This window comes from Cajanus cajan, chromosome 9 (genome assembly GCF_000230855.2).
Source record: "Cajanus cajan strain Asha chromosome 9, NIPB_CcT2T_4, whole genome shotgun sequence".
Lineage (NCBI taxonomy): Eukaryota > Viridiplantae > Streptophyta > Magnoliopsida > Fabales > Fabaceae > Cajanus > Cajanus cajan.
Window position 1 is genome coordinate 52,389,007 of NC_138525.1, and position 27,359 is coordinate 52,416,365.

At 33.3% G+C, this 27,359-nt stretch overlaps 4 protein-coding genes across 9 annotated transcripts; 1 reads left to right on the forward strand and 3 right to left on the reverse strand.

Annotated features, from left to right (window-relative positions):
- Positions 1-320: 320 nt before the first annotated feature.
- On the reverse strand, positions 321-2,291 carry LOC109816843 (protein NODULATION SIGNALING PATHWAY 2). The gene has a single exon (XM_020381990.3). It carries the CDS (start codon positions 1,827-1,829, stop codon positions 507-509), a length of 1,323 nt encoding a protein of 440 aa, XP_020237579.2. The 5' UTR covers positions 1,830-2,291; the 3' UTR covers positions 321-506.
- A 3,489-nt stretch (positions 2,292-5,780) lies between these two features.
- Positions 5,781-12,535, reverse strand: LOC109816838 (histone-lysine N-methyltransferase). Of its 6 annotated transcripts, none has more exons than XM_020381987.3 (4): positions 12,308-12,535; positions 12,158-12,226; positions 11,871-12,056; positions 5,781-6,095 (listed from the first exon to the last, which is right to left on the reverse strand). In XM_020381987.3, exons 1-3 carry the CDS (start codon positions 12,461-12,463, stop codon positions 11,877-11,879), a joined length of 405 nt encoding a protein of 134 aa, XP_020237576.1. In that variant the 5' UTR covers positions 12,464-12,535; the 3' UTR covers positions 5,781-6,095; positions 11,871-11,876. The 6 variants fall into 6 exon arrangements, with proteins under 6 accessions (XP_020237576.1, XP_020237573.1, XP_020237574.1 ...); XM_020381984.3 differs by lacking the exon at positions 5,781-6,095 and adding an exon at positions 9,042-9,344; XM_020381985.3 differs by lacking the exon at positions 5,781-6,095 and adding an exon at positions 10,932-11,347.
- A 454-nt stretch (positions 12,536-12,989) lies between these two features.
- On the forward strand, positions 12,990-19,441 carry LOC109816840 (uncharacterized). The gene is made up of 2 exons (XM_020381988.3): positions 12,990-13,154; positions 18,945-19,441. Exons 1-2 carry the CDS (start codon positions 13,105-13,107, stop codon positions 19,177-19,179), a joined length of 285 nt encoding a protein of 94 aa, XP_020237577.1. The 5' UTR covers positions 12,990-13,104; the 3' UTR covers positions 19,180-19,441.
- A 792-nt stretch (positions 19,442-20,233) lies between these two features.
- LOC109816842 (uncharacterized) lies at positions 20,234-24,469 on the reverse strand. The gene is made up of 7 exons (XM_020381989.3): positions 24,074-24,469; positions 23,847-23,988; positions 23,664-23,765; positions 22,896-23,020; positions 21,412-21,692; positions 21,253-21,337; positions 20,234-20,839 (listed from the first exon to the last, which is right to left on the reverse strand). The coding sequence occupies exons 1-7, from the start codon at positions 24,185-24,187 to the stop codon at positions 20,402-20,404; spliced, it is 1,287 nt and encodes a 428-aa protein (XP_020237578.1). The 5' UTR covers positions 24,188-24,469; the 3' UTR covers positions 20,234-20,401.
- Between the last annotated feature and the right edge of the window lie 2,890 nt (positions 24,470-27,359).

Genomic DNA, 27,359 nt, shown 5'->3' on the forward strand with positions numbered 1-27,359 from the left:
CACCACCTAGGACAAAACCCTAGACGCCTCCTTTAGCTGAAACAGAGTCTAAAATGACCAAAATAACGATAAAGTGACTTAAAAAATTAAATATGTAAATTACATGACTAAAGATATTCAACCTTATCTTCATTATATGTATAAATATATAGATAGAGATAGAGATGTATAAATGTATATGAAATAATCATAAAAATTATTAAAATAAAAAACTACAATCGCTGTAAATTACTTTCATAAATTCTATTAAAACTCTTTCAAGCAAGTTCACTAAGCACGAAAATGAAAAGGTAAAAACACAAGTAACTGAAAAGTCCAAATTTCAGGGTACATGCAATGAAAGCCAATATCCATTTGATGTCACTTAAGAAGAGAACAGTCAAACATAACAAAATCATTAAAAGAAAGAAAACTGAAAACATAGTTTGAATTGTTCCCTGCAAGACATATGAGAAGGAACAGAGGAGAGCCCATTTATTTTAAGAATGAAGAGACAAGAAAAGGAATCAAGAATGTGAAGTCCAAAGAGAAGCTGAGAGCAAGCGGCGTGATTTCCAACCCAACACTAACTTGTTATTCCCCAACTCCTCCACCCTATATCCGTCGTTAAATAGTCCCACCAACAGATTCGCTTGGCAATGATTGGCGAAGCTTATGGGAACTCCCCTGAAGCCGCCCGCACCCAACCACTCCACCCACGACCCTCCCTCCTCCTCCTCCTCAGTCTCACCCCCACGAAACATCCGCCCCACCGAGCCCACTATCCTCGGGCCCAACAACACGCGCTCCACCAAACCCCGGGCCCATCTCTGCATCGGAAACCCAACCTCAAGCGAATCAAACACAGCCGAGTAGCGGTGCAGGGAGTCCATAAAGAGGCCCAGAAACCCCCCGTCCCCGATGGGGCCCACCTCTTCCTCGACCACAACGACCAGGCTGGCCTTCAACTCCTTAGCACCTTCCAAAAACGAAGCAACCGAGGCTGAGGGTCGGAAAGCGAGGTGAGGCAAATGGAGAATGCAGTTAAAGACCAAAGCCTCGCCACGAACGAGCTTCAAGGAAGAAGGACGAAACGTTTCGTCGGGGTCCAACCGACAGTGGTGAAAGGAGAAGGGTTGTTTAACGGAGGCCGCGAACGCCGTTAGTCTCCGTCCGGTTTCCTGAACGGTGGCCAGGGATTTGCGTTCTCCGCCTCTGGACAAGGCAGTGATGCGGAGGTGTGGGCCTGGGGATGAGGAGAGGGCTTGGATGAGGGAGGCCCATTGGGCCCCTTGGGAGACGTCGAAGTCGACGACGTGGAGGCGTTTTTGGTGGGCCAGGGATTCTAAAATGGCCTGGTTGGCGGTGAAGTGGGCGAAGTTGACGTAAGGGGACATGTCCTGGAGAAGCTGGAAGGCGAGGAGCGTGTCGGTCACTGGGAGTGGGGTGCTGTGCGCAGTGCCCGCGCCGTTTAGCAGATGCTCCAGGGCGTGGCTAAAGTGCGCGCCGAGTCTTTCCATGTTGGTGCCGTGGCTGGGGGACGCCAACTCGTTGAGCCGAACCAATATCGCTCGAGCCAGGGAGTGGCTCTCGGTGCCGGAGCTGAGGGCCTCCGCCGCCGCCAGGAGGAGGTGCACCAGGCGGAGGCCCTTCTCCTCCTCCTCCTCCTCCTCCTCCTCCTCCTCCGAGGTGGCCACGGTGGAGTCGGAGTCTTCGGCGGGGGGTGGGTCTGGGCTGAGGACGAGGGCGGCCAGCGAGTCCCAGTCGATGAGAGGGGAGGAAGGGGTGGTGGCGCTGTGGTGGTCGGAGAAGTCCAGAAAATCAGGGTCGTCTATCATTATCATGTCCATGGCGGATGATCATGAGAGAGAGAGAGAAGTGACAAGTGTAGTAGTACTAACTACTGAGCTGTGTCGTACAATTTATTAATGCCAGATTTATAATTATAACATGGTTAACTAGGATCCAAACACACTATTATTTTATCAACACTTACACTTGTTCTGCTCTCATTTAGGCTAAATTAATTTTAACATATGTCAATTATAGTTAACCCTCACATACAAGCTTAATTAAAGCTTTGCATTTTTTTTTTCAATTCCGCCATATATTTCCAAATATTATACAAAACATACATTAAATAGTCATCTTTCCTCGAGAAGGTGAGAGAGTCAGGGAAAGAGCACGTACTTGTATCTTTGAATTTTATTACGGTTATTATACTTCTCATAATTAAAGAAAAAAAAGTATTGATCAATAAGATTATAATATTAATAAGCAATTGAAGAGAAAAATATTATTTAAATTAATTTTACTTTTGATTACTATTTTATCATTTTTATTTTTTTATAAGATAAAAATTAAAATTAAAAGAATAATTTAATCTAAATATTATTAAATATTTATTGTTATGTGTTATGTATTTAATGTCTATTTTGGTGATAAGATATGAGACTTGTCACTAGAGTAATCAAAGTGACATTTCTTTCTTTCTAAAGGTCTTGAATTCATTTTGTGAATAGGTGTTAAGGTTGTGGATGTTCTAGTGAATGGTGTCAAGTTGTAGGAGGTTACAATGTCAAATCAATGTTAATATATAATTTTAATGATCAATAGATGAACATTTAATAGTTAAAATGAAATTGAAAATTTATAAAATTAAGAACTAATTAAATTATAAAATTAAAGATTAAAAATTAATATCATAAATTAAATATTATAGGATAAACAAAATTATAATTTAACTTAATTGAAATATCATAAAATGGAAGTATCATAGTCTTAATTAGCATGTACCATTAACACAAAGTGGTCTAAAGACTAATAATTTCTTGACATTTAACTAGAGATACAAAAGCAAAAAAAACACAAATATAACATGTAATAAAAAAAATAAGAGAGATAAATAATTAAAGAAAATGGTGAAGGTGGTAGTTATTTTCACGGTCACAACCACCAATCCCATTGTTGTCGTGATCATGTGGAGACAATGATGATGGTGCTGATAATCACCATCATTACCATCATTGCTACTAGCATTCTTATCGTTATCACAATCTCCTAATTATTCTCCTTAACCACTATCTTTGTTGTCATCTGACAAAAATGATAATAGGTGTGATGGTTGTGGCAACAGTACAAGTGGTGGTGGAGATGATAGTAGCGGGGGTGGTTGCGATAACCTTCACTCCAAACAATTCTCTTTATTAACTAATTATAATATGAAAATCAAAATACAAGCTATTTTTATCATGGATAAAGGGTCACATTGTTCTTAATTTTGAATGAAACTTGGATAAAATAATAATGTATATCATAAGTAAAATAAAACCCAACCAATAACAAATTTTATTTAATATAACTTGTTAAATTTTTTTCATAAATAATGTGCTACAAAAGAACAACAAAAGCATATGAAGATAACTTGGTTATAGCCTTTCCACTAATTACAAAGAAATTGATATACCAAATGATTACATCTTGAAATGGAAATTCAGAGAAAAAATTGATACATAATATGAAGGGTTCCCACTAAAACAAAAAGACTTCTATTAAATATTATAGAGTAGTTTTCTAAACCTCTAACTGGTTCTTCCTTTCATCATTTCCTAATTAGCTCTTAACATTAATAATCAAGTCATCAAATAGACATAGATTTCATTGTTGGTTCAATTTTATCTTTGCTTCACGAACAACTTACAAAAAGAAAATAAGGAAAATACATTTAGTGAGTATTGTACTTACATCTCATTTTCTCAGTCCAACACACAACAAACAACAAATAGGAACATATAGGAAAAACCTAAAAATTAATTATATTATCAAGACTTCAACATCAATTTCATCAAGGTTCTCAATACAAACCTAACTGAATTTTCAAGGTTTTTCTCCTCTCAGCCTTCACACATTAAAACTCCATCTAGGTTCACAAGGCTCTTAGTCATCACTCATCATATCAATCCATACTCACTATTGACCAACAAACCATCAAGACAACATCTAGAAAATGATAAAGAGTAAGTGTATCTCTAATCCAAAACCATGACACTTTAACACCAAATTCGATTGTCACACATCATACAAATGTTCATATATTGGAATCAATTAATACAAACGAGTTCTTGATCGTTTTGGCACTGTCACACATCTAGGACTATTTATCTTGACTATCTTAATAATCAAGTGTTAAGACAACAATACAAAATCGAGACCACTGTAATTGGGTCAATTGTGTACTAAGGTTGTCTATCTCAGCTATCAAGAGTGTCAAGATAGCCATATTGAAAAGATTTACAAAATTTATCTTGACTATCCCGATAGTTAAGAGTATCAAAATGACTAGAAACTTGTTCATTTTAATCCATTCCGATATGGCTTACATAAATAACATACCCACATTACGCATAACTAAATTGGGTTATTGCCGTAAAAGATATACCTTCTACTCATCATATATTTCTTGGCAATATTGGGATTATAAGAATCCAAAAGACTATAAATATAATGAAAATTACGTTAAAAATATATCTCACAAAAAATTTAAAAATAATAAATATTTTTTTTTAAAATTTCTTATTGCTTTTAGACTTATTTTCACATGATTTTGATCATATTTATGACACTTTTCTTGTTTGTTTAAACTTTAGTAATTTTCATAGAAATGAATCTAATGAAACATGTTTGAAGTCTTGAATTAATCAAAAATATACTTAAAATATTGTTTAAAAATTAAAAAAAAATTTAGAGAGATTAAATTAACCTAAAATTTAAAAGATAAATGGCAAAAAATAAATATTTTAAAAGATAAAATAGAATAAAAGATCAAAATATAATTTATTCTATTATCAATTACTTCGGTCAACCAAACATTCTTAGATTTAAAAATCTCGTATGAAACTCCCATCGTTTAAATAAAACTAAATGAATAAACCTTGATAAAAAATATATATATATAAAAATACACCTTGAGAGAAAATAAAAAAACTGAATAAATAAACTGATAACTGCATTCAATCTTTGCTGTTAAATAATCTGTTCCAAACAATTAATCATGTGAAGCATGAAACAGAAATGTAAATTTTCGCGATAAACAAACATATAAGCAGAGTTAGCCACCATTTCTCGAAAAGAGAGATGAGAATATGGACTTTGAATTGATTTCTAATTTTTAATAATTCAATTACAATCCTCTTGCCAATCTTGCATGTGCTGATTAACAAGAATCATAACCAAATAGAAACGTGAAAAACGTGAACAAAATATGCAGACAGAGAATTGGCTTCTTTAAAATGAAGTTAACTTGTAACATTTTATTAAGAAATACATCACTAAAATATGATACAAAATATGCAGTAAATTGAGGAATGTGCTCTTGCATGCGCTGAATAACATGAATCCTAACAAAAAAGAACAAAATATTTTTGTTGGCAATTTTTAATTAATAAGATTATTTAAGTACATTGTATCATCCAATATATTTAATCTTTTTGTAAAAAAAAAAATATAAAATAAAAATATAGAATATGGATTTGTTATAGGACAATTTTTCTTAAAAAAATAATTTAAAGTTAAAAGAAGATCTTATATCCCTCAAATTTTGATATTTTAATGTTAGTAATGAAACGTTTTTATAAAAGAAAATATCTTAAAAAATGTTTATCGAGACAAAGTGTAAAAAATAGATCATTTGTAAAACAATACAAAAAAGATGAAACATACGATTTATTCTAGATATATGTTCTTAACCATCCTCAATCGATATGATCATATTGATAAATATTCAAGAGAGTACACTTGTCTACTAATCTTAAACCTGAATGACATAATAATTAGGTCGAAACATTCTTTCGATACACATGATACTCCACATTATTGGTATGACCCTATTGAAAAATATTTAGGAAAGTACAAAATTAATTCCTTACTCCCTACACCTATCACTCCAAAGTCCAAACCCTCTCAAAGAAACTAAAATGCGGATTATCATATATTAATATTCAATACAAACAAAGTATGTTTTAGAGGATAAAGAACACAGGCAAGCAGGATCTTCTTTTATATATGGTTTATGTAGAAACCAAAATTGATAAATTATATCCACTTGAGGTCGACAAGGACTGAAAACGTGAAAAGTACAATGAGTTAATTTTGATTAGTGTTATAAAACCAAAAGCTTTATATATAGAAACAATCAAAATGAAAGCTCAACTGCCGAAAAATAGTGCTTTAATTTCTTTTTGGCCCGTGACCTTCCCAAAGTACTCTTTAAATTATAAGTATATAAAACAAAAGTTCCCCTTAAATTACAATTTACTGTGACAGTCAATTCAATGGAGATTTCATCTTTGAACTTTTTTTTATACAATTAAAATTTGAGAGACCATATTTTTACTATAGTTTTCCATTTTTAAACATATAATTTATCACTTTTAGTATTATCTATACTATTTTTTATATTAACATCCTTCTCTTTTTAAAAAATTTAGAAATTTTCAGTTTGATCATTTTATATTTTATAAATAAATTTAAAATTATTACTTTATTTTCATATCGTTTCATTATCTTCAAGACATGTAGAAGTTTTTTAATACAAATTTTTAAAAATAGAAAATTAAAGTAATGCATCAATTTTAAAATTACATATGAAAACTAAAAGTCAAAAAAGTATAATCCATTTTTTTTTTAATTTATGTACTTACGAAAATAAGATTTTTATTATTATTTACCAGATACTTGTTTAATTGTGTGAATTGTGTGTTTTTGTTGATTTTTTTTACAGCAGTGTTTTTGTTAATTTAAAATTTATGCTGTATTTATTTGATAGTATTAATGTTGTTTACTTTTTAAAAAAAAAAATCCCTTTTGATATTTAAATTTACTTCCTTTCCTTGATTGTTCAACAAAATTGCTTTAAAAAGTACAATAAATAAAATAAATATTTTTTAAATACATATAGTGGCTAATGGAAAGTAAATAACAAATAGTTGATATCATTTCAATCAATGTCTATGCGTAACCTTTAGTGACTTGAAGCCTATGCTCATCTGTTCTGTTTTTCAAGATAAAATATTTAGAAAAATCACTTCAAAATTATAATCAATTAACTCACAAATATTTATATAAAAAAAATTAATACAATTTCAAATTTTCACTCATATATATATATATATATATATATATCCCTATTAAACTAAAAAAATTTAAATAATTTTTTATAATCATACTAATCTTCGTTAAGAAGTGTGAATGTACACAAGGTGTGTATTCCCTTCCCAATACAATTTATTTTATACTCAAAGACTAAGATTCAAACTTTGAATACTTTAGTTAAAGAATATAACTCACTATCACTTGTGTCAATCAATGTTGATAAATTATTTTTTAATGATTTTTTTATTATTAATTTCTGTATATTCTTTATCCAAGTCTAAAAGCAGTATAAACCTTTTTGTTCAGTAAAAAGTAAAAAACTAAAGAAAACACGCACGAGTTTCTGTGTCAATTCTTGTTTTTATGTACGATAAATAGGCTAGTAAAAAATGTCCAGGTTCTTTATCTCATACATAGAGATTCGTTATTGTTATTGTCATTTTGGCAAAAGTCGAAAAGAGTTCCTTATTTTTATTCAGCTGTTGTGACTCTGCAAGAAAATCACTTAGCAGTAGATATGTCACCAGGTAGGACGCAAAACTTGACCAACCCACCAAGTTATTTATTCATAAACAACCATATGTTTGATGTTTTCGTTGTCGATATAAACCTAGTTAATGATGAATTCTTAAATTCTTTAGGTTTGTTGGCTGATCATGCTATAAAGTACAAAAAACTTAACTATTTGGCTAGTCATGCCTGACCACATACTGTATATTAGTCATGTAAATAATTAAATTGTATTCCAAGTATTTATAGGCCAAATGAAATTGGATTACTAGTTGATAACCGTAGCTTTTTGCGTCTCATATAACAGATTATTATATATTCTAATGGGAAAAAAATTGTTACACTTTATAAAAACAAATAAATTAATAATATTTTATTCTAATAGTATGCATCGTATCAATAAAAGAAAATACAATACATTTTTGTTATGAAATTTATCAATTTCGATTTCATTTGGTCATATTTTGCCTCTTTAATTTGAAAATGCATAATTTTTTGTTTCAAAAGTAATTTATATAATACTTTTATAACCGTTTTTAAGAGTTTTTTATACCACTTTAAAGACCACAAGTAATGTATTTCCAAACTAAAGAATCAAAATAGCACAAAAAAAACAAACTTGTTAACATACTAAAACTAAATTTAAAAAATGTTAGAGAAACTAAAAACATATCTTACCTTACAAAAAATATAAATCATTAATCCATCATGTTATTAGTTAAAACTCTTTGTTATATACTAGTGATTTATTTTTCATAAAATTGATGATCAAAGAGCAATTGGGATGAGAAATGTAATTTTATTTTTAGAAATGGCTTTGAATTCAATTGAAGGCAACAATGACACTATATGACAACAATGATAGCAGTAGTGACAACAACAACGATAATAATAGTGAAAATAATAATAACAATATCCATGATAGTTGTGGTAATAATGACAAAAATAGTAGGTGGCGGTGTGATAATAATTATGGAGGTAACAATAATAACAATCACATATCATAGGAGATTTCTAGCTAATGAATAAAAATCGTCAAATTAAACTAGTTTGAATGGTTGGGATTTGGTGTGAAATTAAAATTTGACACATTGATGTTTGTAGATCCTATCCCATGTAATGTTAAGATTTGTTAACATCTGGTATCAAAGTTAGTGAAATTACATTTTTAATATTGTTTTATAAAATAATTTAATCAATTCAACTTATGTATTTAATATTCTTACTAATTAGATCAAAAAGTAAAAAGTATTATAATTAAAAATTATTTAATAGTTCATCACATCACTTTATTTTAACGTTGTTTAAAATATATGTAAATATTTATTGTCAAATGACATATATAGAAAAGTTCAAATTATTTGAATTTTGATATACATAATCATGAATATAATATCACATAATTTAACAGTTAAATCAATAAAATTTGTATTCTACAAAAAAGTTATTAAAAATATAATTTTAATAACTTTGACACCTAGTATCAACAAATCCTAACTCATATTCACAAGTCAACATAAGACTTGAATTCTTTTTCCAATATTTATCAATACATATTAAATGAATGAATTATATAAGCATGTACAAATCTAATACAAAGCATCTCAAACCTAATACATTATAATTTGAGAGAGATGTTAGCGATACTCTATCAACACTTTTTCTATTATAAGCTGAAAGTTATTAGAAACTACTCCTTCTGTCACCTATTATAAGAAGAAAAAAATAATTAATTTTACGCATATTAAGAAAGTTAATTATCTAGATTAAATTTTACTATTTCCAAAATATTCTTCCAAAGTTTTCCTTGTTATAAAAAAATAAAAAATAAAAAAGTGCAAATAAAAGGTCATGCATTAAATGAGTGATATTTTAATGAAAGTATCATTAAATGAGACAAAAGTAGTTAAATTTGCTTATATTCAAGAATAAAAAATGTATGTTTTTCTTGCTTATAATAATAGAGAATAGAGGGGGTACAAATTTTGGTAGATCTCATAACTCATTTAATAAATCTCTCTTGATTTAGTGGCGAGACCAACCAAAACTTGTAATTTTCAATAAAATAAGTTAAGGTTGTTTTGGCAAATGCAAAGGTCATTGGAGATTTGGAGGCTTCCAAAACAAAGTAGATAGCATGATTTTTAGCCACGTGAAAATGAGTATAAAGACACGAAAAAAGACAATGGAGGAAAATATTAAAAGAGATCATGGTGAATAATATCCTTGAAAAATCAGTTATTAACTGAGCCTAATAACATCTCAAGCAATAAGCATTTAATCAAAATGAGGGTGGGTGTTACACAGAAAAAACGGCGGAGGAAGTTGAGGGTTTGAAGTTCAGAAGGGTGATTCACAGTTCAAATTAGAGAAAATAATGGAAGGTGAGCATCGCGAGAAAGTACTACTGGAGATGGGCAGGTATTAGTTAAAAAATGTGGGTGTTGCATAGTAGACATAAAAGCATAGGAAACTACATCCAAATATGAATATTTTAAATTATGAAAATGAGGAGGGAAATCTCAACTTCGCACATAAAAAAACACTACAAATAAAGTTGTTTTGAAGGCAAAAATGGATTTTAGGAAAAACCTCGATCTAGCACTGCTATGGCCGTCGTTATTCAAAACTTTATAGCAGACTATGGCCACTCTGCACCAGTACACCGCTATAGCACACTAATGATGACTATGATGTAAATCATATTTCCATTTCCTCAATCACTTCAAATATGGGGAAAGTACCTTCTTGTAAGTTCTATATGGATGTAAATCATACTGTTTTTAATAAGATTTATGCCACTACCAGTTTGAAGTTCTCATAAAGCATTCTCCCCAGACGTCCACATTATGTTCTTTTACGAGTCTGAGAATATTATACACATTACTCGAGTGCCCTACTGATATTTTTTTGGAGGTTTATCTTGACTTTTCCCAGTTTGGATCATCCAAATTCCAGATTTGGAAGAAGCAAACAATGCTAAGTTCTTTGTCATTGTTAAGTCAAGTTGAATTGGGATGACATTTGTTATCGTTGAATTAATTTATAATATATCTGTAATTCATATTTACAATTGGGAATCTGTGGTTTAGCTAAGTCATTGTAATTTTAGGAATAGTCATGTCATGTGTGGAACTAAAAATCTTAAGATATCTTATCACTAATGGGATAATGGATTTATTTCTTATTCAAATTTAGATTATTAGTGGATGTTGAAATTAAGCTTTCCAAAGGTAGCAACTATCTCACAAGGGGATAAATGTTAGCTTAGATACCAAATTGGTACAAAAAAGGGAAAGAACCAAAAGAAAAATCTTTGTAATAATCAAATTCAACAACTAAGCTGAAAGCCTTAAAGTATACCAAAAGAAAAAGGACAAGCCACAGGAACAATGGTTCAATAGCCAATGCTCCAATGATCAATGCAGCCATTATTTGAAGCATGAAAAAAAAATCATCAAATATACACTTCTGTAATTAATTAATTAATTATAACAAAATTAACATAATACGTTCCTCAATCCTCCTAGTGTTTGCTTCTTGGTTTATGAGTAAATGCCAACGTGACAAAATTTGTGGGTTGAGCCATGAGCAACATGATACGATATGACATTGAAGAAACAATAGTACATGTCTTCTGTTTTCAGTACTACCTTGGTTTTCTTTAACTACAAAACACTCAGTAGGGGGAAACTGGCTGCACGATACTCTGTATGAAAGTGACTTTGAGTAGATAATATGCTATGCTGATCAACTACAGTTTAAATTTTTGCTTCTGTTTTAATGTTCAGAATCAGAACACTTGCTCAAACAGCCTACTGATGGACATGAAATTAAATTGATATCAAACACTGATATACTATGAAACTGTTTAGATACATGCTTGGAAAAACTTTCGAGAGCTTTCTATTGAAACATTTTTTATTTTATTTTCAGTAGAGAAGCTTTCGAAAGTTCATCTAAACTCATATTCAAATCGACTTTCTATTTTGGTCCTCGCTCTTAAAATAAATAACACAAACATAATAACAGAAGAAATAAAAAAGAAGCCTGAAATTTTTTTTGACATAAAACTGTGCATATTTTTCAGTATTGGATGGTCTTCCTTTCCACATAGCAAAAACACATTTCCACTAGGCCAAAAATAAACAAGAACAATAATAACAATTCCCCTAGTCCCTTACCAATCATATCATGAACAAAAACACGATGAACAATTTCACTTCACTGACCTTGATTCACTTTGAGGCACTAGTGTGATTGTCAGGGGTAACATAATAAAGCGACTTCGCCGCTGCTATGGCGGAATCCCCTCTCTTAACAATTTTCTGAAGCTCCTCAACCTTCTCCGACAAGGACGCTACATTTGAGTTGGTAGACTGAACAAGCTCGTTCGCGGTTTCTAGAGCAGTGCATAACTGAACAAAGGATTGAAAAATAAAAACAATAATAACAACGCGAAGAAAACTGCGTTTAATACGTGCAAGAGATTGGATTGAGATGCGTAGCGCGATGATACCTTCAAGGTGAGAGAGGTCCAGGAGTGGTCGGTGCCGGAGAGCGCGGAATTCAAGTGGTCGTAGTGTTCCTGAAACGACGGAAAGGAGTGTCGTTTAAACGCGAGTTAGGGTTTGGAGGAGAATGAATGGGGAAGGGCGAGGAAGGGAACCTGGAAGAGCTTGGTGAGGTGAGGCGGTGGATCGAGATCGGAAGAAGAGGGAGAGGTTTCGCGACGGAGAGAGAGTCCTTGTTCTTCTTCTCCTCCGACGTCGTTTAGGAGATCTCCGATGCATAGAAGGGGGCCTCCGATTCCTCTCATCGACATTTTCGCTACTTGCGTTTCGATATTCCTTTGCTTTGCCTCTCAGTATTCAATCATCATTGTTTGGAATGGGGGAAAAGAACTTCAAATATATATCAGAATTTGATTTAAATAATTAAATTCAAGTAAATATCACTTTTATTTTATTTTAAATTTCGTAAAAAAAATTGTCATTTGCAAAATTTTAATATTTTCTTCATTTTTTTTAGTTGTTAATATTAATTTTAGATGTATAGTATAGTGTTAACATACTTAACAAAATAAATTGTATTAATTAGGATAATAAACAAATATTTTAAATTGGTATAATAAAATTGAGTTAAACTAATTTTTAATTCTTTGACTTTTTAAGAGTTTGATTTTTAATTCTTCTTTAAAAATCTGAGACTAAACATCAAATTATTAAAAAGTTGTGAAAATAAAAACTTACTTAACTTAATAAAATTATTTTAACTGCTTAATTCTTTTTCATATATGTTTTCCTGAAAGTAAAAACCCTAAAAAAACGATTTTTTTTTCCTTTTTCTTTTCTAATTGGTTCTTGTTTAAAAGCACTTCTCCTTGGAGTCGTAAGTAATTGAAATCAAGTGAAACGCATAGTTGTTCTTCCTCTATATCTATCCCGCTCATCGTATCTGCAGAAAATGGGAGGTGAAGAAAATGTTAAGCATCTCGAAGACTGCTCCGTTTCCAAGTCAGTGTCTCTTCTTTATTTCTGTTTTTTTTCCCAGAATTCATTCATAACTTGATGAACCCATCTCATCTAATTGACGGATTCATAGAAATCTAGTATCGATTAAATAGTTGAAGCCAGCTTCATGCACACCCCATTAAATATTGAAACCAAATTTAATTTAGAAGCCACTAACAATAAGGGACTCGGAGAATTAGGGATCCTATTTCCTAAAATCCTAAGTGGCTAATATATTTTAATGAGTTGTCAAATGTTTATTCCTGATGATAAATGTTTTTGGTAGTCCAGTAACTATAATTTACAATGCTGCACCAATTAATGTTTGGCAATTCATGAAGGTATTGGTACTCAGGAACACTTAGAAATATGAATATTGAGTAGACAATATGCTTCTTCGATAAATTATAGAATAAACCCTGCAGTTTATCATCCGAAGTTCCATGAGTCACTATATTAATCCTCCGGAAGTTTATTTCAAATTAGTCAGTCAAAATATAAAACAGACACCAAATTTGTCCCTTTTGTTTCTCCACTTTAGTCTTCCTAAGGACAAATTTGATGATTTTTTGAATACTTGAAGGAATAGTTCAGAATAAAAACCTCTGGAAAATAAATGTGGTGATGCTTGTAACTTTAGAGGATGAAGTTGAAGGTTTACTCTAAATTACTTACTGTATTGTCATTCAGATGTGGGCTTTTTGTATCATCAAATCTGCATACACATAAGTGGTCAGTCACTAAACAAAAAATGTATCTTCTCTGTTGAATCTCGGGCTGGTTAAAATACGATGTTCATGGTCATGATTACTCCTCTGATTTGTAATGACTTCTATGATCTATCTACTAGCACAACCTGTGAGAAAATAATTTGGGGGCCAGTAAGCATTGAAGAAAGGTTCTTGACATGTTTCATTGCAATGCCAGTGTAGTGCCCTCACTTCTTTACCTCTTAACCCTACTTTGTATATCATTTGTTTTATGATTATTTGGTTTTCTTATAAGCAGTTGGGAATGGAGTTAAGGTTGCCTCTTCTATGTTAACTCAGATCAGATTGTATAGAGTGCAAAAGGATAGAAACATATCTAAGAGCACGTCTTATTCACAAATGAAAAACAGCCAAGTTTATAGACTTAGCTCTACAACTGAATTCCTAGAAAATAGCCAAATAACCCACGACTAACAGCATATTCCTAGTTGTGGGAAAACAGATTAACTGAAACACATAAAAAACAGAAATATAAAATTTCAAAATAGATTTCTTAAACTAAAAATCTTCTGACTCAGTCAACAATTCCTCCCTTAAACTGCATGCTCCTTGCAGCAGTTTATTTCAGAATCTTCAAGCATGCCTAGAGCACTTCGTAGGCGCTGGAAATCTTCAACCTTCAGAGGCTTCGTCATAATATCTGCTAACTGATTTTTGGTACTACAGAAATTCAGCTCAATAACACCATCATTGCATAAATTTCTCAAGAAGTGAAATCTAACATCAATATGTTTACTTCTTCCATGCAAAACTGGGTTTTTGGATAATTTAATTGTAGAAACATTATCACAAAACATCACAGTAGCTCCAACCTGATAGTGATCAAGATGCTCCAAAATTCTTCTCAGCCAAACACATTGACAAGCACATAATGCAGCTGCTATAAATTCTGCTTCTGTTGTGGATAGGCTAACCACCAGTTGTTTCTTTGAAACCCATGAAATCACACCACCAGCCAAAAGGAAAGCATAACCAGATGTGCTTTTCCTATCTTCAAGATCTCCTGCATAATCACTATCGGTGTAAGCAAATAATTCTTCATTTATTCCAGCCTTGTAGAAAATTCCCAGATTTTGAGTGCCTTGTAAATATCTCAAAATCCGCTTCGCTGCTATGAAGTGACTCTCCTTTGGATGCTCCATAAAGTGACTAATCAAACTAACAGAATGTGCAATATCCGGCCTTGTAGCTGTAAGATACATAAGGCTTCCTACAAGTTGTTTATATATAGTACTGTCAACCTCTGTTCCTTTATCTTCTTTCAGCAACCTAGTACCTGGAGCAATAGGATTCTTCACTGAATTGCAATCAGACATATCAAATCTGTTCAACATATCCTTAATGTATTTTTTCTGCCCAATGTAAATTCCAGTACAGCTCTGCAAAACTTCAATGCCTAGAAAATATCTCATCTTGCCTAAATCAGTCATTGCAAATTCATTCATCATTATAGTCTTAAACTCTTGAAACATCAACTCATCACTACCAGTATATATAAGATCATCTACATAAAAACACACAATTAAAATTTCACTTCCCTCCTTCTTCAAAAATAAAGTGTGCTCATGAGGACATTTTAGAAAACCGTTAGTTACAAGATGAGACTCCAACTTACTGTACCAGGCTCTCGGAGCCTGCTTAAGTCCATACAACGCCTTTTTGAGCTTGTATACTTGATGTTCACGTCCTTGACATACATACCCCGGTGGTTGCTCTAAATAGACATCTTCATTGATTTCTCCATGCAGGAAGGCTGATTTAATATCAAGCTGATAAATACTCCATCTTTTTGTTGCTGCAATTGCAATAACAGTCCTGACAGTTTCAAGACGAGCTACCGGTGCAAAAATCTCCCCGTAATCTATGCCTTCCTCTTGAGTGTAGCCTTTTGCTACAAGTCTAGCCTTGAATTTGTCAATCTCCCCTGTTTCCTTCAATTTAGTCTTGAAAATCCACTTGACACCTATGACTTTGCAATTTGATGGTGGATCAACCAGCTGCCAAGTATCATTTCTTTGAATAGCTTGAATTTCAGCATCCATTGCATTCCTCCAATGCTGACTTTTTGATGCTTGATTGTATGTTACTGGATCTGCACCAGCAAACATGGCAAAATTCATGGCATCTTCCTCGGTTAGAGCATCACCTGTGACATAATCTCTCATCCATGTTGGTGGTCTTCTAGTCCTCCCTTGATCATGAGATTCTGAAGCTGCTGGAACAGAATAATCAGGCACATTTGAGGATGAGTTTGTTGTTGTTGCACTGGAAGTCGCAGCTATATCATTAGATTTGTCTTGAGTTTTCTCCTCAGCTACTTGTGAAGGCTCTTCCAAAGTATTCAACTCACCCGTATCAAGTATACTACTGTTTTTAGCTTCACTCCAATCCCAAGCAGCATCTTCCTGAAATTTAACATCTCTACTAATCAAAATTTTCTTCTTGACGGGATCATAAAGCTTGTAGGCCTTAGATTCCTCGCTTACACCCAACAACACACATTTGGTACTTTTGTCATCAAGTTTGCTCCTTTGCTGGTTATGTACGTAAACATATCCAATGCAGCCAAAGATCCTGAAGTAAGAAACAAACGGCTTGATTCCGCTCCATGCCTCCTCGGGTGTGATGTCTTTTACAGCAAGAGTGGGGCTTCTGTTCAGAACATGGACTGCCCACATTACAGCTTCTGGCCAAAAAGCTTTTGGAACTCCTTTTTCTCCCAAAACACTCCGAACCATATTGATAATGGTTTGATTTTTCCTTTCCGCCACACCGTTCTGTTGTGGTGTATATGAAGCTGTGAGTTGTCTTTGAATCCCCTGTTCATTGCAAAATTCAACAAACTCCTTGGAGAGGTACTCTCCCCCTCTGTCAGTTCTCAACATTTGAATAGGAACACCAGCTTGTTTTTCAACTAGTGCTTTAAACTTCTTAAATACACCAAATGTTTCACTTTTCTCAAAAAGGAAATATACCCAAACTTTTCTGCTTAAATCATCAGTAAAAGTGAGTATGTACCTTTTATTTCCATTAGAGGTAGGACTAATGGGACCACAAATGTCAGAGTGAATTAATTGCAGCAATTGAGAAGCGCGCCAATTACTCTATCGTGGAAAAGGGTCTCTTTGATGTTTTCCTTTGAGACAATGTTCACAGAGATGAGTTGGTGGCGTTAAGGAGGGCAGTCCTTTTACCATATTAAACTCCAATAAAGTTTTCAGCCCGCTGTAGCTCAAGTGCCCATACTGAGAGTGCCAAACTTCTGCAGGTGGCACTGAACTAACCTGAAAGCAAGGCTGAGAAACTCCAGATTTAACATAGACAGCAAACATACGATTGGTAGTCATAGAGGTTTCAAAAATAATCCCCTTTTCTTGAAACACTCTACACTTATTTTGCTTCATCTCAACAGTCAATCCTTTCTCTTGAAGTTGCCCCACACTAAATAAATTATTTTTCAGTTCAGGCACATAAAATACATCTCTAACCAAATGCACAACTCCATTAATTAAAAGTTTAACAGTAGCCTTCCCAGCCACTTTTGGAGAATAATTATTCCCTAATTTCACTTCATCAGAAAAAGAAAAATCAAAGGAGGAGAACCAATCTTTTCTACCTGTCATGTGGTTACTACAACCTGAGTCAATAAACCACATGTCTTGTGGATTTGATTTTCCATCTGATGAGAGTTGTGCCATCAGTAACACCGCTTCCTCATCGACCTCAACATAATTTGCTTTGCTGTCTTGTGGTTTCTTTGGGCATTCATATTGAAAATGTCCAAAATCATGGCAGTGATAGCATTCTATCATCGTCTTGTCCACGTATCTGCCTCCTCTGCCTCTACCTCTTCCTTGAACATTTCCACCTCGAAAAACTCCTCTTCCACGTCCACGTCTAGCACCTGTCTCATCTTGCGCAACCTTTAACACTTGCTCGTCTTGCGCATTGTGGCCATTTATTCGTTGCTCGTGAACTAACAAGTTGCTTTGGAGTTCATCTACAGTCATGGTGTCCAAATCATGAGATTCTTCAATGGAACACACTACATAATCGTACCTTGAGGTCATTGAGCGGAGAATCTTCTCAATGACATTAAGATCAGACACCCGTTCACCATACATCCTCATCTTATTTGCAATTGTGAGAGTTCGAGCAAAATAGTCATTAATTGATTCTCCGTTCTTCATCTGCAAAATCTCCCATTCACGTCGAAGGGCTTGAAGTTGTGCTCGCTTTACTCTAGCAGTGCCCTGGTATTTTTGTTTTAAAGAATCCCAAATCTCCTTCGATGTCTCCTTCTTCAAGATCGTTTCAAGCACAGCTTGATCAATTGCTTGAAATAAATAATTTTTTACTTTTAAATCTTTTAACTTGAGCTCCTCCACAGTCTTCTTCTCGTTCTCTGTTAATTCAGCTTCTGCTGCATGTTTGGGAATCCCTGGATCTATAAGATTCCAATATTCTTTTGACCTTAAGAAGTTCTCCATGAGCATTGCCCAATGATCATAATGCTCATTCAATTTTGGAATTGCAGGTTGCACAAAATTGCCATCCGTAGCCATGATTGAAGTCTGCTGCTTCTTGCTATAGTGAACCTGGCTCTGATACCAGATGTTAACTCAGATCAGATTGTATAGAGTGCAAAAGGATAGAAACATATCTAAGAGCACGTCTTATTCACAAATGAAAAATAGCCAAGTTTATAGACTTAGCTCTACAACTGAATTCCTAGAAAATAGCCAAATAACCCAACGACTAACAGCATATTCCTAGTTGTGGGAAAACAGATTAACTGAAACACATAAAAAACAGAAATATAAAATTTCAAAATAGATTTCTTAAACTAAAAATCTTCTGACTCAGTCAACAATCTAAACGGTTTCATGTTCTGCTTTAGTGTGGAAATCTGCTTGGGGGACTTCATTTCTTAGATGTTTAACTTTGTCATCTGCGCCATGCCTTTTTAATATTTCCAAAAGTGAATTTGTTTGATATTTTACTGAACATGGAAAGTTTTCAGTGCATTGGGCACTTGGGTATTCTCAGTTGCAGGAGCTTTGCTGGCTATTCCAGTGGGGATAAAGCGTAAATCTCTGGCACCCCTTGTATTTTTCGGCACCACTGGTACTATGTTGGATATTATTATGGGAATTAGTGCTTGCGAGAGGGAACACGCAGAGCGCCAAATGAAGCTACTTGAAGCGCAAAATGATGCTGCTGAGACTTCTTTGGGTGAAACAAAAATTGATTCATAACCATTATCTTGAAGTTGTCGGCATTGTCAAATTTGTTTGGTCATAACTGTAACAAAATGCATTTTTCTGGTAGTCCATGGTCAAATTTTCTTCTAACTGATGCTTTTATGTTGGTCTTTATTGGTTTTTCCTCCAGCAGTGTAGACCAAAGAAGGTGGATAAGGATTTCTTTGTTCATTCATAAAGATTTCTGGGATGTTTTATTACATTATGTTTCCTATATAATGATGGTAAATAAAAAAAACGCTCTTGCTGGCTCCTATTTGGGATGGCTATAACACCCAAAAGGATTATTATTTTGAGAGGCAAACCGTATATCGAATAATTGGAGCACTATACTCTTGTCTATAAGGAAGATGATCTCAATCTTTTTTATCGAATCACATCTTTACCTTGCTCATGGGGCACTCACAATTTTGTGCTCTGTAATGTAATATTGGATTATTATATGCAATTTTTGCCAGACTTGAGCGTGTTTGATTTCTTTTTTTGTTTTATAAACTTTCCTAAAACAATTATACTTTACTTATCAACCAATTTATCATCTAAAAGTCTATTAAGTTTTTAAAACTATGCCCAAAATAAAAAAATAAGTGTTTAAAAAAAAGAAAAAAGAAACAGGGAGATATTTCCCTTTTCACTTCCCAATGATAGCAGATGGAGAGAAAAGAATGGCATCAGAGAGAAGTTTTCTGGAAGCAAAGAACACAAGTTATTTGGGGCTGACTTTTCGTAGTTGCAAGACAAGTAATGGAGATAAGCACTCTTTGCCTCACAAACTTTTAAAATTAAAATAACAAACAACTGAGTAAACAAAAATAGCTTTTGGATGGAGAGAACAGGTAACAACATCGAAAAGACAACTCGTAAAGTGATAAATAGAGCAAGACAGTTGTTTACGATTTTCCTTTCCTTTTATTTATTTTAAAATTTTGCAAGACTTGAATATATTTCCAATTCCTAAAATATGATTTCTTTTTAGTTCTGTGTGAACGTTATTTGGTTCCAATCCTTAAGATTACAAGAACTGAGTTTAATTTTTTTCTTTTTAATGTAAAATTAAAATTGAATAACCTTTTATTGAAACTAAAATTAGAATACATTTTTATATATGTATAACATTTAAACTAATTTTGAAAAGAGCGCGTGGGAGTGTTCAAGAAATTGCAATTTGGACTTTGGAGATGTGCAAGCAAATATGCAAAGTTCAGGATGGATAAAATCATTTGGTTCCAAAGCAAGGCATTGTTGCAGAAACCATTTCAAACTTTCCATTTTCGATATCTAAGCCGGGATCAACAATGATCTCAAATTTCAGAGGCCCGTTCTTTCCTTGTTTCAGCAACATTTTAAGAAGAATTAACCAGACACGGTAAAAGTTGAACTTATCAGGAAGATGCTTTTCCTCTAATTGCAAGCTCTTACCCACCTCTAACGTATTGGCACTAGGAAGTCCTTCCTCAGAAAGTCTCGGGTTAATAGCAAGTCTTTCACCGGCATCTTTATCCTTGCATTTATTTCTCGGACCAAGATTTTGGTTACGCATTTGTTCTCTGTAAGTTGAATATACTTTTCCAGCCTTGATGTTCCCAAACAAGATTTCTGCGGCCCTGTTCTTAACGAGAATTGGCATGTAATCTGATTCATCCCACACGTATAGCTGCCAAAAATTGCACCAGTAAGCAAGTCTAATTATAAATTTGTAAGAATAATCTAAATGTTAACAATCAGATGCATAACAAGACTTATTTTTCCTCTTGTTATCTGATACTATCTTTTAATTATAAAATAAGTATGGTACGAAACACATTCAAGTATACTTCGAAACATTAGATAAAGATGCCTCACATTCCATCAATTTGGCTATGGATGGTTTCTTTCGTTTATAAAAGATATACGAAATTGTGGATTGCTCTTTGACAACAAGACATTTTTCTACTTTCATATGTATTATGATTAGTAATGTATAATTAAACACACCACATAAGTTATTCCTCAAAGTCTAATGAGTGACGGGATAAGATCATGGTGAGGAGAAATACATATGAGCATGATGTATGAACATATATTTACCATGAAGGGCCTATATATCGAGCATATAGAGTGAAGGCGGCTTGAATTTTTCCAACACATCAATTGATTAGCATTTTGCTCAAATCTGAAAAGGGGAGGAATTATTACTGATCATAATGAAAGGCACAACAAGGCTTGAATAATCATATAAACTAGTACTTTAAATCTAAGGGTGAACCACAGAGATGGCAGCCAGTGCATATGAGATCATCTACCAAGTTATTATTCTCAGCCCTGTAAGCTCTCCTGCTAATGAAAATCTTCTCTTTCTTCGTATCACCAACAGTCCTGGAGGTAAGTAGTGGAACAATTTCACCAATAGATGCACAGACAATAGCCTTGCAGGATGCTGTTAGCTGAGAGACTTCCATAAGTGAAAAGCAGTCCCTAGGCTTTTCCTCTTCAAGCACCGTCCAGTTTCTTGGCAGAAGCTCAATTTGCTGTGTGTATCACATTCAGTAGATTTATCAGTGTATCTTAACCAATACTGCATGGATAAGACATGAAGCATATTGAAAATTTATCTAAAAGTGAAAGAAATCAATCTATCAAAGACAACCTTTTTTGTTAAAGAAATTTAGATCTAAAATATGAAATGAACAAAGTATAATAATCTCGATTACCACAATCATTTGCACATGTTTACAACATAATGGGATTACAATGGAACTAGACAGCTATATTACCCATGATACGCTACAAACGGATGCTCGTTATCTATATGAATAAAAGAAAATCAAACAGAAGGATTTGCTAGCTTTTAATATCTAACTTGCCTTAGGACAATTGAGACAACTTGGTGCGTCAAACAAATAAAATGGAAAGATTTTGAATTGAATTATAATAGATGTATTAAAACTTTAAAGTAAATCATTAATTATTTATGATATGTTAAAAATGTACTCAAAGAATCCACTTAATAAAAAATCATCCAACTCATCCATTAACCATTTTATATGGATAGATACCCAACTCATCTATTTAAAGCATATTATATTTAATTTTTTTCAAAAAAATATTTTTATAAAATAAAGTACAATGTTTACAGAGTCCTTGTACTCAGACACAATAGAGTCCAAAACTCATCCCTAGAAGACCTATGCTGAAACAATGAACTTTGAATTATTTGACCCAATGAATAACAAAAATGTGTTGAACGGTTCATTCTCCTACCAATCAATTAATTTTAATTTTTACTTTTATAATTGAATGGATACATGAGTGGATTGGATGAATAGTGAATAAATGGATTGAATAGCCACCCTTAAGCACAAGAAAGAGAACCTGGCATTTCTAACAACAATAAATGTACAAAAGAACATAGCACGCTTATAAAATTTAAGACACTAATACTAGTAGGATAGTCAAGTACAGAGATTTGGAACTTGTACTTATTTTTTCTCTTTTGAATACACCTATGCTATGTGACTTAATCCGCTTACAGTAGGCGTCCTAATTTCATACTCTAAACAGTATGTGATAAATGCAACAGACGATGCCCTCAGCCCAATAGTGTAACCAAAGCCATAGGATACAGGGATGTAACGTGATAATGATATTTTTATGGTTTTTTCGTGAGGTATCCTCACACCCTTGTGAGAAATTATATAATGAAGGCATCAATTACAGGGCAAAGAGAATACTTTATTGGACTGCAAATTGATGTTGCAGATGGTGGACCGAGACTGCTGCACCCACTTTATGACCTTCCTAAGCTTGTCCTTTGTTGTTGTCCCAACACGGCAACCTGTTATCAACTCATCAACAGCTGCACAAAAGCAAATTGTGCGAGTCAAAACTTATTTTAAGCAGAATAAGAGCTTGTCTGGATAAGTTTTTTCAAAAGTACTTCTTGGAGAGAAAATAAAAAGGAAAATTGAAATAAGTTTCTTAATAACCTAAAACATATAGCTTATTTATGAGTTAAAATTAAGATTTTAGAGAAGCTACTAGGAGTCCACAAATTAACTTATGCATAAGTTAATTTTAATTTTATGGAGAAGTTTATTTTATTTCTACTTCTTATTTTTCTCTCATAGAAGTGCTTTAGAGAAGTTTCCCTAACTAACTCTATCCACATTCAATAATTCTTGTCGCACATCACATAGTAACCATGTGAGGTAGCACTAATCGTCGTATGAGAAAACACTTGTATAGGCAACTCCAAGTAGCAATGAAACAATGGTTAAAATTAGTCCCTAAAAGATGCAGCAACAGTCATGCTAGTTTCTAAATGACTACGATCATATCCCTGGTCCTTTAATTAAGCATTTAGTTGAGACAAAATTAAGATGCAGTGCCTTAGGTACTGTTTCGCAATAAAAGTTGAAGATTCAATTCAATAACAAAATCTACTACGAACAAAATAATTTGACGTAGTCAGTCATGAAAAACAGAAGCACATAACAGACCGTTGGAGAGAAGCGATTGGTAAGGGTGAACCAAGCGAAGCAGCGAAGACCACTGAACGGTTCTGGCCTCAACAACACCGCCATACTTCGCAACCTTCAAATCTGCCACGTGTCAAATCAGCGTTAACGCCGTCAAGTGAACAGCTACGACGAGTTTCGAAGAAACGAATAACGGAATTTTACTCTGTAACAAGACGACGTCTCCCGCTGCCACCGCGGACGCCATGTGCTTCTGCCAGAGAGAAACCACGAAATACGTCGTCGTATCGTCGCCGACTTCGATGTCGGTTCGCGTTAGGTCTCGTCCGCGTTTGGACGACTTGCACTGGGAATAAGAAACGGACGCAAACGCAAACGCAATTAACAGAAGAAGCATAATGATTGAGAAACGTGAACCGAGAATAAGAAACCTGAACGGGGAAGGAACGGTGAACGAAGACGAGAAGCTGCACGAAATCGCCGATGTGAAAGGAGGCAGCGGAGAGGTCAATGAGAGGACCGAACCATCCAAATGCTGAAGCCATCTTCTTCGGTTAACGCCCTAACCTAACTATTCTACCCTCTCTTCTTTTGGCGCCAACATTGCTCTTGTAATTCTCATTTCTTAGTTCTTACTTTACACAAGGAAAAGATTTTGGGTGTTGTTTGGGTATCTGTGTAATACTGTTAATCTAAATTGGTGTTTTATTTTAATAATTTATCAGAATAATCTTTTGATTTTGATTAAGGAATATTATTACACGTACCAAAGTAATATACTCGAGTTTGGTTCGTTAAGCAACTTCATCGTTTGATATTTATTTTTGGTCCTAGGACATTATTCATTTTTATTTTCATTGTTACAATTTATTTTTAGTTTATATAACTAAAATGCAATTTTTTAAGTGATATAATTCTAAAACTTTTCACTAAATAGGTTTTACATGTATTTCACATATTTAACTCTTATTTTTATTTAACTCATTTTTTCTTTAATTTTAAAAATAAAAAATATATAAATATAAAAAAAATTGAGAAAAATAAGATTATGTTATTTCATTTAAAATAATTGAAATAATACATGAGGGAATAAATTTAAAAGTGTACGTCACGAGACCCTAGCTAAACAATGAATGATCCAATTGACTTATTTCGAAATGAACTTTGTGATAAGTTCGGATGATTATGTAACAATCTTCTATACTTATTAAGAAGGGACCCATATTCTGAGTGGTGTGATTGAGCCCTAAATAGAGCTTCAAGGACAGACTTACAATCTGGTTACGTGGACGAGGCTCAAAGGTACTATCCATTGGATGGCTACAAATAAAGTTGTAGCTTCAGCCTCATGAACAGGTGGAAGGCCATGAGTCCAACCAATTTTGGCTACGATAAAATGTCCATGTTCATTTCGAATGCATATGCTATACCCAAAACAGGACGAGTCCTGGAAGAGAGCAATGTCAATATTATATTGCACATAAACCATCCCTACATGGGCCTTTTTCCACTGTAGATTGTGTATAGGAGGGATCCTTTGTGTTAATGGTCTTGCTTGTACCACCTGCCAATCCCAAAAATGTTGTTTTGCATGTGAGATGGCTATACCTAAAGGTGGGGCGCCCTAATCCCAAACCTTAGCATTTTGACGCCTCCTGATACAACCAAGCATGACCACGACTTCAATAATATGACTTTGAGTTATGCTACCAAGTAAGGAAAAAAGACCTCTACAATCCTTTCACCTACATCCATGTTGTCATATGTCAGTTGCTTGCCATACAGTCTGTACTTCTTGACAACCAAAGAATATGTGTTAGTCATTTTCTTTTGTAGCTTCACAGTGGGGACAAAAGGAGGTACAAAGGACTCCCTTTTGCTAAAGGTGCTGGCGTGAAGGAAGACAATCTCTAAGAAATCTCCAAAGAGATTTTCATATTATGTGGAATAGGTAGAGCCCATATTTTTTCAATCACTAGAGAGCCTTGAGATACAGTTGCATAACAAAGACTCCATAATAATATGATAAGCATATTTAACAAAGTACAAGTCTTTCCTATTGAGATTCCACGTGAGTGTATTTACTTCATTAAGTTGGAGGAGTGAGATATCTTTTATTACATCATCATCATGTTAGTTAAAAATCTTGTTGATAAGATCAAACTTCCAAATGTCATTCTCAAAATCAATTAGGTCAATTATCCTGATCTCCTCATACCTTGTTGGAGGCAAAAATGTTACATGAGGCTTACCTTGTTGTCACAATTAGGGATCAATCCATGACTTGATGTAGAGAACATTACCAATACACCACCTCATGCCCCCTCTTACCACTACCTGTGAAGCATGGATGTTATGCCATGCGAAACTCAGGTTGCGACCAAGATTAACCCCAGAAAATCTCCTCGCAGGAAGTATTTAACTTTGAATATATTTTAAAAATAATTCAAAGTACTTAATAATATAATTATAATATATTTAAACAAATATTTGTTCTTCTCAAAATAAAACTCCAATATTTGTTTTAACAATACTAAACCAATCCATATTTATATTTAATTGCATTACGTAATATTTCATATTCTCAATGCTACCTATTTTCCATTCAAAATATATTTTTAATAGAAAGGTTAAATCGATTTTTATTTTACGTAATAGTCATAAGGGCTAAACATTAATTCTTAACTAACAAACATAAATATCACACTACTAGTAATAATTAAAAGGATCAAACATATTTTTGACTACATAAATATTAAATTATTGATGCTAACGACTTTGATAAGTTAAAATTTCTTTATACCAATCTTAGCCTAAAAAATTACAAATTCATGTTTGAAATCTTAACATCAATTAAAAATTAAAAAGTTCAAGTTGTTAATGGTGACGAAAGGACTTCTTATTAAACCGAGAATCTAATCATCACATCGTAAAAATAATTAAAAAGAATAAGTCACGAATTCAAACACAATTTTAAACTTAAAAGACATGTTTCAGAAACATGACTTAAGTAGAATGAGAATTTTTAAAAGTTTATCCATAAAAAAAATGAAAATTACCTCTTCGAAGTCAACAAGTCAGAATGATATGTATGTCCCAAAAGCAAAAATATTTTCAAATGGTTATCTTATCAATTTAGAGTCTGCTTAAACTTAAAAATAAATGTTTTTAAACAACTACTTTTAAAAAAAATAATGCTTTTAAAAACAGATAAAAATTACTTCTTAAAAATACTGAAAATTACTTATTTAAAAAAAAATTAGACAAACACATTCAATAAAGCAGTGCTTTTTTTTAAAAAAAAAAAAAAAAAGAAGTTAGAAGGAAAAAAATTAAACAAATGGACCCTTAAATTGTTCTTTCAACAATTACCATGCATACTTCCCAGCTCATTCCTCAACTTTTGTTCTGCTACCCTTTTTCGATTTTATTGGCATTGCTTTTAATTTGTACATCCTCAGCAGAAATCTTGTGTTCTCAAGAACAAGGAAAGCTTATGATGGTCTCAGTTGAGGTATGGTGGTCACACGGTCAAGCTTCTTCCCACCATCTCATCTTTGCTTATATAGCTACCGAACATTCTAAAATGTTTCTTAACAAATTTGTGGGTCTAAATTGACATTATACACCTTTTGCTTGCAGAGATAAATATCACATCAGCTTAGTCCCAGAAGGTGGACTATGATTCAAAGTGAAGTTCACCTGCAATGTTCAGAG